The sequence below is a fragment of the Rhinolophus sinicus genome, chromosome 1 (assembly GCF_057876585.1).
Source record: "Rhinolophus sinicus isolate RSI-liver-muscle chromosome 1, RSI-T2T, whole genome shotgun sequence".
In the NCBI taxonomy this organism is placed as follows: domain Eukaryota; kingdom Metazoa; phylum Chordata; class Mammalia; order Chiroptera; family Rhinolophidae; genus Rhinolophus; species Rhinolophus sinicus.
In genome coordinates this window covers 1,916,119-1,931,946 of record NC_142501.1, presented here as the reverse complement: position 1 = coordinate 1,931,946, position 15,828 = coordinate 1,916,119, and the positions used below count along the sequence as shown (strand labels likewise).

At 58.0% G+C, this 15,828-nt stretch overlaps 2 protein-coding genes across 3 annotated transcripts in view; both read left to right on the top strand.

Annotated features, from left to right (window-relative positions):
• Positions 1 to 5,237, top strand: part of SHANK3 (SH3 and multiple ankyrin repeat domains 3) — a 47,006-nt gene extending 41,769 nt beyond the window's left edge. For both annotated transcript variants that reach the window (XM_074326677.2, XM_074326676.2), the window contains one exon: positions 2,765 to 5,237. In XM_074326677.2, the coding sequence (XP_074182778.2) occupies positions 2,765 to 3,356 (592 nt within the window). In that variant the 3' untranslated portion in view covers positions 3,357 to 5,237. The remainder of the gene's footprint in view (positions 1 to 2,764) is intronic.
• A 4,538-nt stretch (positions 5,238 to 9,775) lies between these two features.
• On the top strand, positions 9,776 to 15,540 carry ACR (acrosin). Its single transcript, XM_088795060.1, has 5 exons — positions 9,776 to 9,984; positions 10,789 to 10,995; positions 11,179 to 11,462; positions 14,029 to 14,174; positions 14,780 to 15,540. The coding sequence occupies exons 1-5, from the start codon at positions 9,917 to 9,919 to the stop codon at positions 15,332 to 15,334; spliced, it is 1,260 nt and encodes a 419-aa protein (XP_088651186.1). The 5' UTR covers positions 9,776 to 9,916; the 3' UTR covers positions 15,335 to 15,540.
• Positions 15,541 to 15,828: the final 288 nt, after the last annotated feature.

Genomic DNA, 15,828 nt, shown 5'->3' with positions numbered 1-15,828 from the left:
GGGAGGCAGTCAGAAAGCTGAGAGCAGCAGTGGACGATGGGGCAGTCCCGTTCCACAAGAGGAAGACAGAGAAGGGCAGATACCTGGGCCACGAGATGCTCCCGCTCCTCCCTGCTGTGCCCTGGGCCATTCCTTTGGCTCTTCTGCTAGGCCATCTCTCACCTACTTTGGAAAACCTTAGGCGTGTGACTGTCCCCGGTCTCCTAGCCAAGGGGAAAGTGGCCCCTCAGTGCCTCACTCGTAGCACCTCCTGGCACCAGCCCCTCACGCCAGGCCTCCAGCTCACCTTGCCACGCATGAGAGCTGCCCAGACCCTGGGCTCAGGCCAAGCCCCCACTGTCACGGTGTGGCTGTGGTCCTGCCAGCTTGTCAGTGTGCTTCTGTCACAGCGGAGGCTCCAGGTACACCTGAAAGGGCTACACTGAACGTTGGTCTTCAGGGTGGGGCCAGATGCAGGCCCCAGGCTGGGGTCGTGGTGTGAGGGGTTGGCAGGGGCCAGTCCCACAGGCCCCAGTCCTCAGCCTCCCTAGCAACCGCCAAACACTCTTTTTTTTTTTTTTTTTTTTTTAAAGATTTTATTGGGGAAGGGGAACAGGACTTTATTGGGGAACAATGGTCAAATTGTTGTCCTTTCAATCTTAGTTGTGGGGGTTTCTGTTCAGCTTCAAGTTGTTGTTCTTTCAGTCTTAGTTGTGGAGGGCGCAGCTCAGCTCCAGGTCCAGTTGCCGTTGCTAGTTGCAGGGGGCACAGCCCACCATCCCTTGTGGGAGTCGAACCGGCAACCATGTGGTTGAGAGGACAGGCTCCAACCAACTGAGCCATCCGGGAGGCAGCTCAGCTCGAGGTGCCATGTTCAATCTTAGTTGCAGGGGGCAGAGCCCACCATCCCTTGCGGGACTCGAGGAATTGAACTGGCAACCTTGTGGTTGAGAGCCCACTGGCCCATGTGGGAATCGAACCGGCAGCCTTCGGAGTTAGGAGCACGGAGCTCTAACCGCCTGAGCCACCGGGCCGGCCCACCGCCAAACACTCTTGATGGTCCTCCGCTGCACTCACCACTGGCCCCTGGTGGCTCGGAGACCATGTGGGTGGAGCAGGGAGGGTCCTCCGCTCGGTGTCTGTCAACGTGGGCCCACGCCAGGTGTCCTGGGAGCCCCTCTGCACTGGCCTCTTCAAGAGGCTCTGCTCTGGGTTTGAGCCATTGGGAGGGAACAGCAGGGAGAGGCTGAAGGGAGGGCCAGTGGAGGGCGGTGGGCACATCGAGTGGGAGGGGCTGCCCCTGCACAGGTGGGACACCAAGCACAGCTGCTTCGAGGGTGCGAAGGAGGATGCTGAGGGCAGCCCCTGAGTGGGGGTGCACCCAAGGCAGGGAGGGAGGCCAAACAGCAGAGTGTAAGGGGACATGACATACCCCCAGACACCAGGTGTCTGCTGAGCACTTGCCACAGAGCGTTCCAGGTAAAGCCTGTGGTGGCACCACTGTGGGCTGCCTTTCACACACTAGAGGACAGATCACCTGGGCAAACCAGGAGCCCACCCAAGTCTGCCCAAGCCTGGCCTGCACCCCCACCCCCACCCCCAGCAGCTCCAGAGTGGCTCCCTGCCATCACGCCTGGGCCCAGCACACCTGAGCCCAGCACATCTGGCTGTAACGGGCGGCCAGTGAGGGCTCCCAGCACCTGGCCCTTCCCGTGGCCATGGCTGTGGCTGCTCGGGTGCCACTGCTCCCTTCCGCCCACTTGCATGTGGCTGCATGGTCACCCTGAATGCTGGCTGTGTAAGTGAGTGTGCCCACCCCACTCCTCTCACTGTCTGGCACCCGCCACTTGGCTGTCCACTCTGCTGGCTTCGTGGAGCTTCAGTGACACTGGCAGTCTCCTGAGGCTTCTCTTGGCCACAGTAGGGGTTGGGGTAGGGTATCACAGTGGGCTCTCTGGGGAGCGAGGGGTCACCCAGGCAGGCGAGGGACTGGAGGTCTGTGGTCCTGTTAGGTAATGTTGGGCAGTGAGGCACCATCTGTGCACGTGTGTGCGCATGTGTGCACACACGTGCTGCTGTGTCCATCATGAGCAGGCTCCTGCCACTGCTGCCACATGTCTGTGGCACGTGTGGGTGCTTTGCTGCTGTGCTGTCCTGTGCAGGGAGGCCGAGTGTCATGGGTGTGTCACCATCTCACACCTGTCCTGCGCGTGCTGCTGCTCTGTGGGGCATGAACACCCCTGGCGTCTGTCCCTGATGTCATGAGCTTGTTCAGTCTTGTGCTGCCATCAGCCTTCACATGGCCCAGCCACCCCTGAGCCAGGCCAGGCTTCCCTGAGAGCAGAGCTGTGTGTGCACAGTGCTGGGGGACCTGCCAGTCTTTCCCTCCAGGGTTCGGTGGATGGGGCAGTGACCAGAGTCAGCGTCCTTGGCTGTCAGGAATGGGGAGTCAGCCCGTTGCAGTGAGAGGCCTTCTTTCCTCTGGCGTGCTGGTCTTGGCGCCCACATAGAGAGGAGGGTCCTGCGGAGAGAGGGGAGCTGCGGGTTTTATTTCTCATTCCATCCAGTCTAGGGATCCCCCTCAGCAGGGCACTGGTTCAGACCTGGGCACCAAGCAAAATGGCGGGTGTAACCATGGAGTCCCACCCTTCTTCTTCTTCTGGCCCTAAGGCTACCCTACAGCCCAGCCCCCAAGCGTCCTCCTGGCCGCGGGCACGGCTCCCCTCCTCGCGCCCCCACCTCGCCTGGCGCCCCTCACCTGGCCTTGACCCCTCTCCCTCCGCAGGCTCTTCAGCAGCCTCGGTGAGCTGAGCTCCATCTCAGCGCAGCGCAGCCCTGGGGGCCCGGGCGGCGGGGCCTCCTACCCGGTGCGGCCCGGCGGCCGCTACCCCGTGGCGCGGCGCGCCCCGAGCCCGGTGAAGCCCGCGTCGCTGGAGCGGGTGGAGGGGCTGGGGGCGGGCGCGGGAGGCGCGGGCCGGCCCTTCGGCCTCACGCCTCCCACCATCCTCAAGTCGTCCAGTCTCTCCATCCCGCATGAGCCCAAGGAAGTGCGCTTTGTGGTGCGGAGCGTGAGCGCACGCAGCCGCTCGCCCTCGCCGTCGCCGCTGCCCTCGCCAGCCTCCGGCCCCAGCCCCGGGGCCCCCGGCCCGCGCCGGCCCTTCCAGCAAAAGCCGCTGCAGCTCTGGAGCAAGTTCGACGTGGGCGACTGGCTGGAGAGCATCCATTTGGGCGAGCACCGCGACCGCTTCGAGGACCACGAGATCGAGGGCGCGCACCTGCCGGCACTCACCAAGGACGACTTCGTGGAGCTGGGCGTCACGCGCGTGGGCCACCGCATGAACATCGAGCGCGCGCTCCGGCAGCTGGACGGCAGCTGACGCCCCACTTTCACCCACGCCCCGGCCGCCCTGCCGGCAGGGCCCCCACCCCACCCCCCGGGCCGCGGGCTCGGCCTGCCCCACCACGGCGCCCGGGCCAGGAATGTTGCATGAACCGTCCTGTTTGCTGTCGCTCGGAGACTTGCCCTGTACATTGCTTAGTGCCCTCCCCGGCCGGCGAGCCCCCCAGCACTCGGCCAGGAAGGGCGCGGGCCAGAGGCTGGAGCGAGAGGGGTGGGGCGTGGGGTGCTCCGGCCGGCCATCTCCCGCACAGCTCCTGGTGGCTACTGTCCCAGAGGGGGGACCTAGTCCAGCATGCAAGGTCAGGACACTCCTTGGTGACTGGGGGGTGGGGGGAGACATTGGGGTTCTCGGTTGGGGGCCAAGGAGCCCCCTGTTTTGCATATTTTAATCCACTCTATATTCGGAACGAGAAAAGGAACAAATATCTCTGTCCTTAATAGCGTCCCCTCCCCTCCCCTCCAGCCTCTTACTGGTCCCACTGTGGCTGCCCAGTCTTCCATCTCTGGCCCCTTACTGCCACTGCCACCCCACATGGGGCGGGGGACGCTCCAGCTGGTCTGGGGTTGGCCAGGGTCCTAGTAGCCCGCCCTGGGGCCCTGGCTCCGCCTTCCCCCCTCGCTTTGTTATAGTGAGCCCACCACCCTTCAGGTGCTGCGTGGAGGAGGGGCGGCAGGCAGCGAGTCCTGCTGGCTACTAGCTCTGTCAGGTGGCCTGGGAGACCGTTGCCCTGGGTGGGGCAGGGCCCTGGCACCCGCCCCCAGCCATCTCCCTCACGGGTCCCCTCCCCAAGAGAGGTCTAGCCTCCTTCCCACACTGTTGGGCAACTACAGCAGAGACGCCTCTCTGCCTCAGACCCCAAAGTCTCCTGTGCCCCCCCCCCCCCCCCGCCCTGTGTGTGTGCACATGTGCGAGTGTGTGAAACTCTGGGTGTGCCTGAGTGCATCGGAGCCCTGCGTGTGCCTGAGTGGGGAGCGGTCCTGAGGGCCCCTCTGGACTAGTGGGGGGCTTCGCAAGTGTGCTCAGGGTGCGTGCCTGTGAAAGCACCTGTCTCCACTCCAAAGAAAGTGACGCCATCCCTCACCCTGGGACCTGCCGTCTGCCCAGAGCCAAGCCCAGCCGCAGCTGGCTTCCCTGGTGAAGCCCTGCTGTTGGGGAGGCCCGTGCGGCTGTGGAGGCAGTGCCCCCTTCAGGCTTCTGGGGGGTCCTAGGGAGACCCCTGGAGTCAAGCCACCACAAGCCCTGGGGAGAAGCGAAGACCCCGAGGACCCCCCAACCCCCCGTACTGTGACTCCTCACGCTCAGCAATGACCTGTGGGGTGGGGGGCTCTGGGACATTTTAAACCTAGGGTTTGGAGTCTGGACTAAGCTCCATCCACGTCACTCACAAGTTTCTGTTTATATTTCTAGCTTTTTTTAATAAAAAATAAAAAAAAACCAGAAAAGAGAAGTTTTCACAGCCCAGGGGCCTGGCACGCCGGTCTGTGCCCGCCCACCCCGTCCCGGCCCATGGCCCCATTCCCTGGGCAGAGTCACACCCAGTAACCCTTTCACTAACAGACCAGGTCACACACACAGCAGCAGTCACTGTAACAGACTGCCACATACACACTCAGTCTCACACTCACCTGTGGGTTTTTGGTTCCGTTCAATTTGGGTTTTTAACTTTACAGGGTCAGTTCCGCTTCACCCCTCCTTTTGTATGGAGTTCCATCCGGGGAATTTCACCCCTGCTCCAGCCCTGAGGCCTCCTGACCCTGACGTTGTGATACACCCCACAGAGATCTATGTTTCTTATATTATTATTATTGATAATAATTATTATAATATTATTATGTAATAAATTTATAAGAAATGAAACTTTGTCAGTTGCCTGCTTGAGGAGACATCGGGAGCCCAAATTGCTGTCCCTTAGCCAGGTCACAACCCTCAGCCTTGACTGAAGCATTCAGCCCCATGCACTGGCGATGCAGACCCCTGTGTGATGCGGTCTCTTTGCTGAGCTCCGTGCCCACGCGCCTGGCGTCTCCTTGGCCCCGAGTCCTGCTGGGCCTCCGCCATGTGCCCAGCTCACTCGCCAGAAGTCCGGTCGTCCTCTGACCCCTGTCCCTATTTCCTCCCAGTGCCCACTTGTTTCTAAATTCTGCTGCTCCTGTCTTTGAGCCTCTCATGCCTGTCCCTGCTGTGCTGACCCGAAGGCTGCCGCCCATGTTCGCGCCTTACTTCTCCTTGAGCTGACCATCACGTGGGCAGCCAGCTGACACTGGCCAGTGATGTGGCAAGTCCTGTGTGGCCCCTGGTGGTTGTTGGCAAGCCCCCAGGGCAGAGGTGCCTCGGTGAGTGGAAGGAGGATGAACAGTGAGGTGAGAGGGTGGACACTTGCCCTCTGGGTGGGCAAAGGAGACCCAGATGGACGTGTGACAGGGTAGCGATGGCTGAGCCCAGGGCCGACAGAGGGCTTGAGGCTGTAGGTGTGCGATGTCAGATGAGTCGGGCGCCAGTCCCCTGAGGGATTTCAGAGAGGCAGTGGAGGCAGAGCTTGGCCACACTGGGTCAGGATGCGGTGTGAGTGGGACAGTGAGGAATGCAGACCTTGACTCAGGTTGTCGCAGGGCCAGGGGTGAGGCCAGTGGGCGACGCCCCAGGATGGCGTGCAGATCTCAGAGGGAATGGGAAGAGTCAGTGGGAAGGAGAGGGTGGACTCAGGTGGCTTCATCCAGAGGAGGTGGAGAGGCAGGGGCGCTTTGAGGGAGCACCTGGAGGTCTGGATGGCCTGGTAGAAAGCGGCAAAGGCCTTTGTGAAGCTGGGACAGTGACCACTTGGCAGTGGGACCTCGAGAGCCTCCCAGTCTGTCTAGAAAGCCCTGCAGTTTCAAATTTTCAACATGTTTCATTGTCAAGCTAGAAACGGGTCATCATACAGAAGTGACTATGAAGGAAGTCAAGGAGTGGGGCCTTGGGAGGGTCCGATCAGGGGACAGAGGTGGGACCCTGACTTTCTCTGGGCCCGAGCACTGTGGCATTAGATGGCTTCGTGTCCCTGTGAGCTGCACACGGAGCCCTGGGTCTCTGGGACTGGGACCACGTGCAGAAAAGGAAGCACAAGCCTGGTGGCTCGCCCGCCATGGAGATGGCGTGACCCACTCTGGCTCCCAGGGGAGTTCAGGTGGGGGTGGTAGAAGATGCAATTCGCACAGGTCAGAAGCCACCCCCATGCCTCTGGAGACAAGTTGGAACCTTCAAGGTCTGGACCGGAGAAACTTGTGAGAGGACATGGAGAAATGGCAGAGCAAACACAGCTGCAAGTTCAGGACCCACTGAGCTGCAGCCCACAGATGCCTCAGGCAAAGGCATTGTCACTCAGGTCTAGATGTCCCTTGCCCCTCTGGTGTCTTCACGACCTCAGAATACTCCAGCTTTACCCTCTCAGAGGCCCTAAGCAACCCTCCAATACTGTCTGAGCAACCTGGAGCAGAGGCTGCCCCCTCCCTCACCACGTCATCCCAAGGTCTTGTGGACAACTCGGGGTGGGGCCTTTGCACAGACCTGGCTCTGCAGAGGGCCATGCTAGAGAGTGGGGTGGGGTGGCAGTGACAGCAATGGGAGAGGCGACATAGGGACAGGTGGGAACCAGAAGGGGTTAGGGACCAGGGTGAGAAAGGACGGTGGCTGCTGGAGGGGCACGTGCGGGGTGGGCGCCCCACCGGCTGTGCCAACTAGGACCCCAGCCTCTGGCTTGGGAGTTCTGACTTTCCTTTCTGTCTCCTGCCCTCACTCTTGGAACAGTGTGGAGATGTTTGCTGCTTCCATTAGGTTTGATGACAAAGTTAAGCTGCGAGGTCCACGTGCCAATCTCCATCCATTACTGTGGCCGGGGGCAGCATCTTCTAGAATCAGAATTGGGGGCTACTTTGCAGAGTCCAACCATCGTATTCTAGAATCTAGATGCTGGGCCTTCTAACTGTATTTTTGCATAACCATAAATGTTTTGAAAAACTAGGTACTGCTTTATATTTTGAGGTCTATAGCCAACATTCTCATCATATGTTTAAATATTTGCAAAGTTGTGATTGCAAGAAAATTGTACATATTAACATCTCAAATAAATGGTTACATCATTCTGTTAAATGATTCCCATGGATCTAAACACGATATCAATTATCTGCCCATCAAAATCCTGTAGAAACACCTCGATCAGCCTTTCTGTAATAGGCAAAACTGTAATACCACTGCCTGAATCCTTATTGCCATTCCTTGAACTATATTTCCTGAGTCTTTTTTGGCTACCTGATCAAGCACAACTCGACACTCAGTTAAAGCAGGTGAGGCAGGCGAACTGCAGCTTGTTAATACTCAGGTTGGTGAAGCCAGACCCTCGGTTAGAGCAGGTGAAACTGAGTGATATGAAGGTGAGAGGGATAGAAGGAGGGACAGAGAGAGGCTTGGACAGTGGCACAGGGGAAAAAGAGCCTCCTGAAACTCGAGGAGAAGGCCCATCCTCATCCCCATGACACCCTGGTATGGGAAGAAAAAGGTCCCATTAGTCAGCCCCAAAGCCTTACACTTGGAAGGGATGAAGACCTCCTGCCATGTGGGCAGCAGAGATGAAAATCTGTGACACTCAATAGTTGGTGTTATCAAGACCTGATTGCAGTTCATCTAGGGAAATAAATCCTCTTGCTTGGCAGAAAAGAAAATAATGCATGTCAAAACTCAAGGAAGGGCATTAAACCATCCTGCCACATGCTAGGGGTGAGGCCTTGTCACTTGCTGGCGAACAGAGGTGAGATGTTCTGGCGCAGAAATAGGACAGATGAGACCATCTGACCTGCAAGGAGAGTAGATCTGGGGATGCTCGGGTCAAGAAAATGATCGCTTCTCGGCAGTCAGGTATGTGAGAGGAGGCCTCTGGATTCTTCTCCAGAGAAAATGAGATGTCCTGATTATTGGAGAGAAGAGTGGAAATGCCTGACACAAGGTCTTGTGACACTCCAGTAAGGGAGATGGAACAGGCTTACACTAGTGTGGGGGAGATGAGACCCCTCGGTCACTTAGAAGAGCTAGAACCCCCAGAAGTGATCAGAAGAGATGTGATCTCCTGACACTAGGTGGAGGAGATAACACATTGGAGTCTAGGGTAGGGCATAGAAGACCTCCTTGCTCTCAGATAGGAGATAGGAGATTTCATGAGCCTAAGGTAGGAGAGATGAGACCTCAAGTCACTCAGGAAGGGGAGGAAAAACCTTCGGACTCTCAGGAAGGGAGAACTTTGCACACATACAGCTTGGAGGAGACCGTGGTATTCAGGAGTAGAAGATACAAGCTCCTCACATTCAGGTAGGGAGATGAGACTACCCTCAAGTAGGGGACAGGAGACTTCCTGGGGTCAGGAGGCAGATGAACCCTCAGAGCACTCACGTAGGTGAGACGTAACCACATGACATGCAGGTAGAGGATATGAGACCTCCTGGCTCTCAGGTAGAGAAGATGTGACAGTGACACTCAGGGGGTGGAGATGAGCCCTTCAGCCCTGACATGGAAGAAAAGAGATGTCCGTATGCTGAGGGAGAGAAGACGCCAGCTCCCTGATACTCAAGACCTAGTAGATATTCAGTTGAAGGGGATGTGACCTCCTGAAAGTTACGAGATGAGAAGGTATGTATGACATTCAGTCAGAGATTATACTCAGGTGGACTCCAGACGAGCTGACAGTCTGAAAACCCTTCACACTTGGGATGAGGACATGTCCTGACACTCAGGTAGGAGAGGTGGGGCCTGTGACCATCGTGTACTTGGGGTGCAACCTTGTGACACTCACATAGGCTAGTTGAGACCTTACACTCAGATAGAGGAGGCAAGATTGCCCTTCGTGCAGGTAGAGGTGTGTCCGCCTCCCACGCTTGAAGGGTGAGGAAGGTTTTTAATACTCAGGTATGTGCGGTGAGCACTTGTCACACTATGGTAGGTGACATACTGTCTCTTGACACTCAGAAGGACAATACCTGGCTCCCAAAAAGGAGAGCTGGACATTCAGGTAGAAAACATGAGACCTGTGACCCTCACCACTGGACCGAGGAAGGTGGCCTTTGAAGTCCTAAATTCGGGACATTCAAAATGGCTCTTTGAAGTGTGTGCTAATAGCACCCAAATGCCAACACCACGTGGTATTCAGGATCTGAGTACGGTCCCTTTAACCGCTGGCACCCTGCACCACCTTGTCCCAGAGGCACCGAGCTGCCCTTTGCTCCACGAGTTGGAACGGGAACCACGGTTACAGCTTGCACGGTGGCAGACCCTGCACTTGCATGGACCTCAGAGGAGCAGCTGGGAATGATGATCATGGCGGAGTCTTGGGAAAGAGGGAGGGGGCTGCATATGAGCCCCCACCCCCAGGGGAGCGTATGCATGAAGCCAGGAAGTCATCGCCAGGCCTGACTGCTGGCAGTGGGGGTGGGGGGTTGCCCTGATTGGTCAGGAGGCCATGGAGCTTTGTGAGGTCACTGGGCTTCCAGGCCAGGCTGGGTGGGAGTGCGGTCGAGATGCTGCCAACTGCCGTTCTGCTGGTCTTGACAGTGTCTGTGGTCGCCAAAGATAACACCATGTGTGAGTAAGTGTCAGGGACACTTTGGTCGGAGGAGGGTGTCTTCTGAATAACAGCCCCCACCCAGACTGCCTCTGTCCAGGGCTAGAGGCGGCCATGCTTGGGCCTTAGCAGTCCCCCAGGTCTCATGGCTCCTGTGACCCACATCCCCAACTCAGACCCTCCCTGCGCCTGGCACCCTCAGCCCAGAGCCCCAGGGCCCCAGCTGTCCATGGCTTCCTCCTGAGACAAACCCCTTAGCTCACAGGGCTCCCACAGCCCATGGGGACAGTGGCCGAGCTCACTGCCTCTTGAACAGCAAATCTGAATTCTTAGGCGTCTCCGTCCTCCCACAGACATGAGATGCCTCAACGTGTGGGCGACCCCAAAGGCCCCAGGGCATTGTCAGCTGTACTCTAGGATCTTTACTCCACTTGTAGCTCCCCCATGGCCCTCAGTGCAGTCCCCATACCTGGGGGCCCTGTACCTCCTGTAGCTACTGGCTCTCCTATCACTGTCCACCCCAACCCTGCCATGCCAAGATTGGTCCTGAAGACCTCAGGCCATGACACTCGCCACTCCCACTTTTAGACCCCTCTCTGCCCAGGGATGTCCCATACTTCCAGGGCCCCAGTTTCTCCACACCCAGAAGACCCAGGAAATCGCGTCCCCTCACCACCTTCTCCCGGAGCCTGCGGCTTCCTGCCTTGTCTCAGCCCCCTGCACACTCTGGGCTTCCTTGCCTTCTCAGAGCCCCATGTTACCAGCCCATGTCCCTGCTGCTCCCGGCTGTGCCTGTTTGAGTCTGACTGTGTCCTGCTCTCTCCTCAGTGGCCCCTGTGGGATCCGGTTCAGGCAGAGCCCACAGGGGACCATGCGCATTGTGGGTGGCCAGGCTGCAGCCCATGGGGCCTGGCCCTGGATGGTCAGCCTCCAGGTGTTCACTTATCACAACAAACGGAGGTACCACGCCTGCGGGGGCACCCTGCTGAACGCCCATTGGCTGCTGACCGCTGCCCACTGCTTCAGGAACAAAAAGTATGTGTGGGGCCGCGCGGAGGGCGGTCTGCAGACGGGTATCTTCTCCAGGGGCCATGTGGCACCCAGACTGTGAGCGGCTGGCCCAGACCTCACCCGGGCAGGCTCCGAGGGTCACGGGCACCGGGGGTTAGGTGCAGCACCCCCGCCGTGAGAATGACCAGCTGGCCTCGGTGCCTACAGGAAAGTGTACGATTGGAGACTGGTTTTCGGGGCAAGGGAAGTTGAGTACGGGAGCAACAAGCCAGTGAAACCGCCTGCACAGGAGAGATATGTTGAGAAAATCATCATTCATGAGCGATACTCCCCCGGGTCAGAGGCCAATGACATCGCGCTCATGAAGATCACACCCCCCGTTGTCTGTGGGCACGTCACCGGACCCGGATGTCTGCCCCAGTTCAGGGCAGGCCCACCCAGGGTCCCCCAGACCTGCTGGGTGGCCGGCTGGGGATTCTTAAAAGAGAACGGTGAGTATGGGAGGGGCTCCAGGTTGCATTGCTGGTCACTCCCTGTGCACTCTGAGCTGCAAGGGCAGTATGTTGATGCCGGGCCAAGGGCGTCTCAGGCCCAGCATAGTCTATGAGTAGGTAGGTCCTGCCACTGCCCCTCTTGCAGCTGGACAAACAGTGCGAGAGCTCCCTGACCAAGGCCACACCTGGTGACCAGTGTGGTCATCTAAGGGAAGGCTGAACAGCAGGTACAGACAACCTTGGCATTTTTACAATGGGGTCAAGGCTGTGTCTGTATCGGGGGTCTGGAGCCCAGGTGCCACGTTCTAGAAAAGGAGACGCATCACTCGGATGTTCTGTGGCTCTAGGCCAGTCCTGCCCTTCTCTGGGCCTGTTTCCCCATGTGAGTGGAAGGGCCAGATCACATGGTCTCCAGGCTTTGAGGTCCCAGAGGCCAACCCTGCTGCCCCCTCCCATGCTTGGCGTCATTGCACCCAACCCATCCCACCCAGTTGAATTGCTTTGAGGTTCCTCTAGGCTGGGAGAGGGGCAGGTGGTGGGCATAGCTTTCTGCAATCAGCAGTTGGCACCAAGGGGTTGCCAGTGGAGCAAGACCAAGTTGGAGCATCCTCTGTGTGTGAGCTGTCCTCTGAGCCTTCCACCGCAGTTGCGTGAATTTTCACCGAGTCACATAATGGATGTGAAGACATGCTCGAAATTAACTTAGCTCTCGGTCTCGTCTGTTCCTTGGTAACGGAAAACTTAGGCTTCCTAGTTCAAGGCAGTTCAGTAATTTGAGATTGAAGCTCAGTCTTTTTTGGTAAACAAAACCCAGTAATTTCAGGATTCTTCCCTGGGGATTCCCTTCTCGCAGAGGTTGATCTGAGCTGCTGGCAGGGTCAACAGCTATGGATGTCTGTGACTGCCATGGCCGCTAGACCCAGTGCTAAACTCCTCCCATCCCACGGTTCAGTCCTCCTGCCCCCACCGGCTTGCCCTACTCTGCCCACCCGCCCCACAACGGCCCCCTGCTTTTGGGGGCCCTTGCAGTCCCTGGGAGGCTGACGTCAGGGTTCCTGCCTAGACGACTCCCCATTTTTGCTCAGGAGGAGTGTAGGTCCCAGCTACGTCGTGGACACCATGCAAGACCTCTAATGTTCTAGAATCTCTAAACTTAGTGCAATTTCTATCATTTCTTGGCAAACACATCCCCCACCCCCAAGGCCATGTCTTAAAGAAACCTCCAGGTTCCAAACTGCTGACACATTCGAGACTTTCCTTTCCTGCCTCCTCCCGGAACGCATGTGCTCTGGGGCTGGACAAGTGATTCTAGGGTAGGAGGTCCTGTTTCAATGGACATTAGAGCTCCTGCAGATTTCTTCAGTATTTGTTGTTTAAAACCCAGGTGTTGGGAATGAGAAAACGCTTCTCTGTTTCAGGACTCCTGGTTCTTAACCATGAAACCATGGCTCTCAAGACTGTAGGCTCTGCCCCAGATCTGAAAGGACTTTAATGGCTAACAACCCAGGCTTCTTTTCAGATTCCAGCATCACTCCTACTGCAAGGGCAGTGCATGAACACACCTCACTGCTAGGGTGGCAGGGACAGGCGGGGCTAACGGGGTCGGGCCCCTAAAGCCAAGCAAACATGCAGTCAGCAGCCATTTATCAAATGCCCGCTGAGTGCCCAGCCCTACCCCCTGGGGTTCATGTGGTCCTGTCTTCCCATTTGGCGTATGTATCTGGTTCCAGACCCTCCCCCCACCAGGTCTGACCTGTCAGCCCCCATCTGTACTGCAGACGGTGTCACACCCACCCACTTGGGGGGCCAGAGTAGCCGTGGCTGCCCAGACCCTTCTGTCTGTGGGACCAGCTAACTGACCAAGAGGGGACAGCTGATGGGCTTCAGGGCTCTGTCTAAGCCAGATGTGAGGCCGACGGCTCAAGCTGCAGCACAGGCTCCTGACACAGTGTGTGACAGAGTAGATAGGATGCATGGGGGGGGGGGACTTGCCAGCCCAACCAGGGACCCTGTCCACAGTGAGCGGAGAGTCTTCACAGGGGACACAAGCAGGGAGGGTGACTTACAGTCAGACTGTGAGGCCTGAAAGGTGTGCCCTGGACTGGAGTCTAGAGAGGAAAACCCGGGTCCGAGGCCAAGCCACACCATGTCCCTACTGTGACCTTGGGCACGTGGTGCCCCACCCTCCCGATGGGACGAAAGGGAGTGACAGCACTAAGTGGTGAGGTTGCTGCAAGGAGTCAGACGGTGGCTGTGGCGCAAGGGAGTGACAGCAAAGCCCGCTGTAATGGCGCATGTCACCGCTGAGCTATGTGACCCACTTACCCTCCATGCCCTCAGTCCCTTACCCTCGTGCATCTGCTGGTCCTCCCACACTCAGCACCCCTGCGCCCCAGCCCCCACGCGGCAGGTGTCATTTCCTCGGGTACACAGGACAGGCTGGGGCCACTGACTCATGGGTCTGGGGCTAGAATAGAGCGCGAGAGGACACGGGGTCCATGGCGGGAGGAGGCAGGGCTCCCCAGGCGTGAGCGGTGCCCCTGACCTGATCACCCGGCTGTAGACTACAGGACGTCGCCTGTGCTGCAGGAAGCCCGCGTGGAGCTCATTGACCTGGACCTGTGCAACTCCACGCAGTGGTACGGCGGCCGCATTCGCTCCACCAACGTGTGTGCGGGGTACCCCGAAGGCAAGGTCGACACCTGCCAGGTAACTGCCCAGGCCCCGCGCTGAACACCTCTTCTCACGTCCCTCTGCTCCACACCCCCGGGGCCTGCCCTTTTCCTGGTCCCATATCTGCAGTCGTGATGAGGAGGGAGGGGACACCCACCAGCTACCCCGACCAGAACCGTCACCACGTGTAGAACCTTCTCCCACCCGAACACAGAGGTCACGTCACCCAGCCCCTGAAGAGCATGTTTACGTCTCTTCCCCAGAAGACAAACCTTCATATCCACTGTACACAAACACTGCTGTGCACACATAAAGCCACATACATGGACATGGTTTTGCTCGTCTCCCCTCCTCACTGCAAGGAGACCCATGACCATTCACACCCTTCACATCCTGACTCACTGTTGGCACCACCTCAGACTTACCACAACCACCTGCATTTATGGCAGCAGGAAACCATGTGACTGCCGACAGTGACTCCGGTGTCCTTCTGGGCAGGGGGACAGTGGCCCAGGCCGACAGTGACTCCTGAGTCCTTCTGCGCAGGGGGACAGTGGCCCAGGCCAACAGTGACTCCTGTGTCCTCTGGGCAGGGGGACAGTGGCCTAGGCCGAGAGTGACTGCTATGTTCTTCTGGACAGGGGGACAGTGGCGGGCCTCTCATGTGCAGAGACAGCGGGGGAAACGCCTATGTGACTGTAGGAGTCACCAGCTGGGGGGTAGGCTGTGCCCGCGCTAAGCGCCCTGGAGTCTACACCTCTACCTGGCCCTATTTGAACTGGATCGCTTCCAAAATAGGGTCCAACGCCTTGCAAAGGGTTCAGCTAGGCACTCCTGCCCCCCCGGCTCCCACAGCACCCGCTAAACTCCCGTCTGCTAACCCTCCTTGGTACTTCCAAGGCCCCCCTCAGCGGCCTTCCCTCCGACCACCTGCACCCCGACCCCGGCCCCCAGCCCCGCCACCCTCCCCGCCAGCACCCCCACCTTCCACTAAACCTCCCCAAGTACCTTCCTTTGCCAAGCGACTAGAGCAGCTCGTAGAGGCCTTAAGGGGGCAGGTCCTTTCCAACAGAAGAGGCAATTATGACACGGAAACCACAGACCTCACAGAGCTGACCACCTCCTCCTCATCTGACTCCATTGTCAGCAGACCCCGTGAACCCTTCACTCCTCAGGGGAGAAAAAAGATGAAATAAATAAATATGTACAAAGAGATGTTTTCTGGACTTCTTACTTGCCTTCTCCCACTGCACCCAAACCTACATGAAATCTACCCTCCCGCCTTCACCCTCCAACGGGGTGGAAGTGCTAGTATATTAATGTCAATTGTGGGTTTTGTTTTTTTAATCCTGATTTTTAAAACTGGGACATCAGCCAGGCATGGTCTTTATTTCACACTCAGTGTCTGTGTAAAATAGGACGGTGGGTGAGGACGCTGGAGGCAGCTGTGGTGGGTCCATGTGTCCTGGGGGCTGTGAAGGGAAGGACCCACAAAAGGACTGAGTGTGGAAGGCTGTGCTCCCCAGGAACACAGGACAACAGGTAACCGATGGCCAGAACAATGAATGTCCCCCACAAAACACGGTTCTGCTCGTGGCTCTGAAGGTAGATTGAACATTGTCTCTTAAAGCTCACCACTGGTCTTTGGTTCAACCCTAATAGTTCCTGGATTCAAGCAAATTAGAAAAAC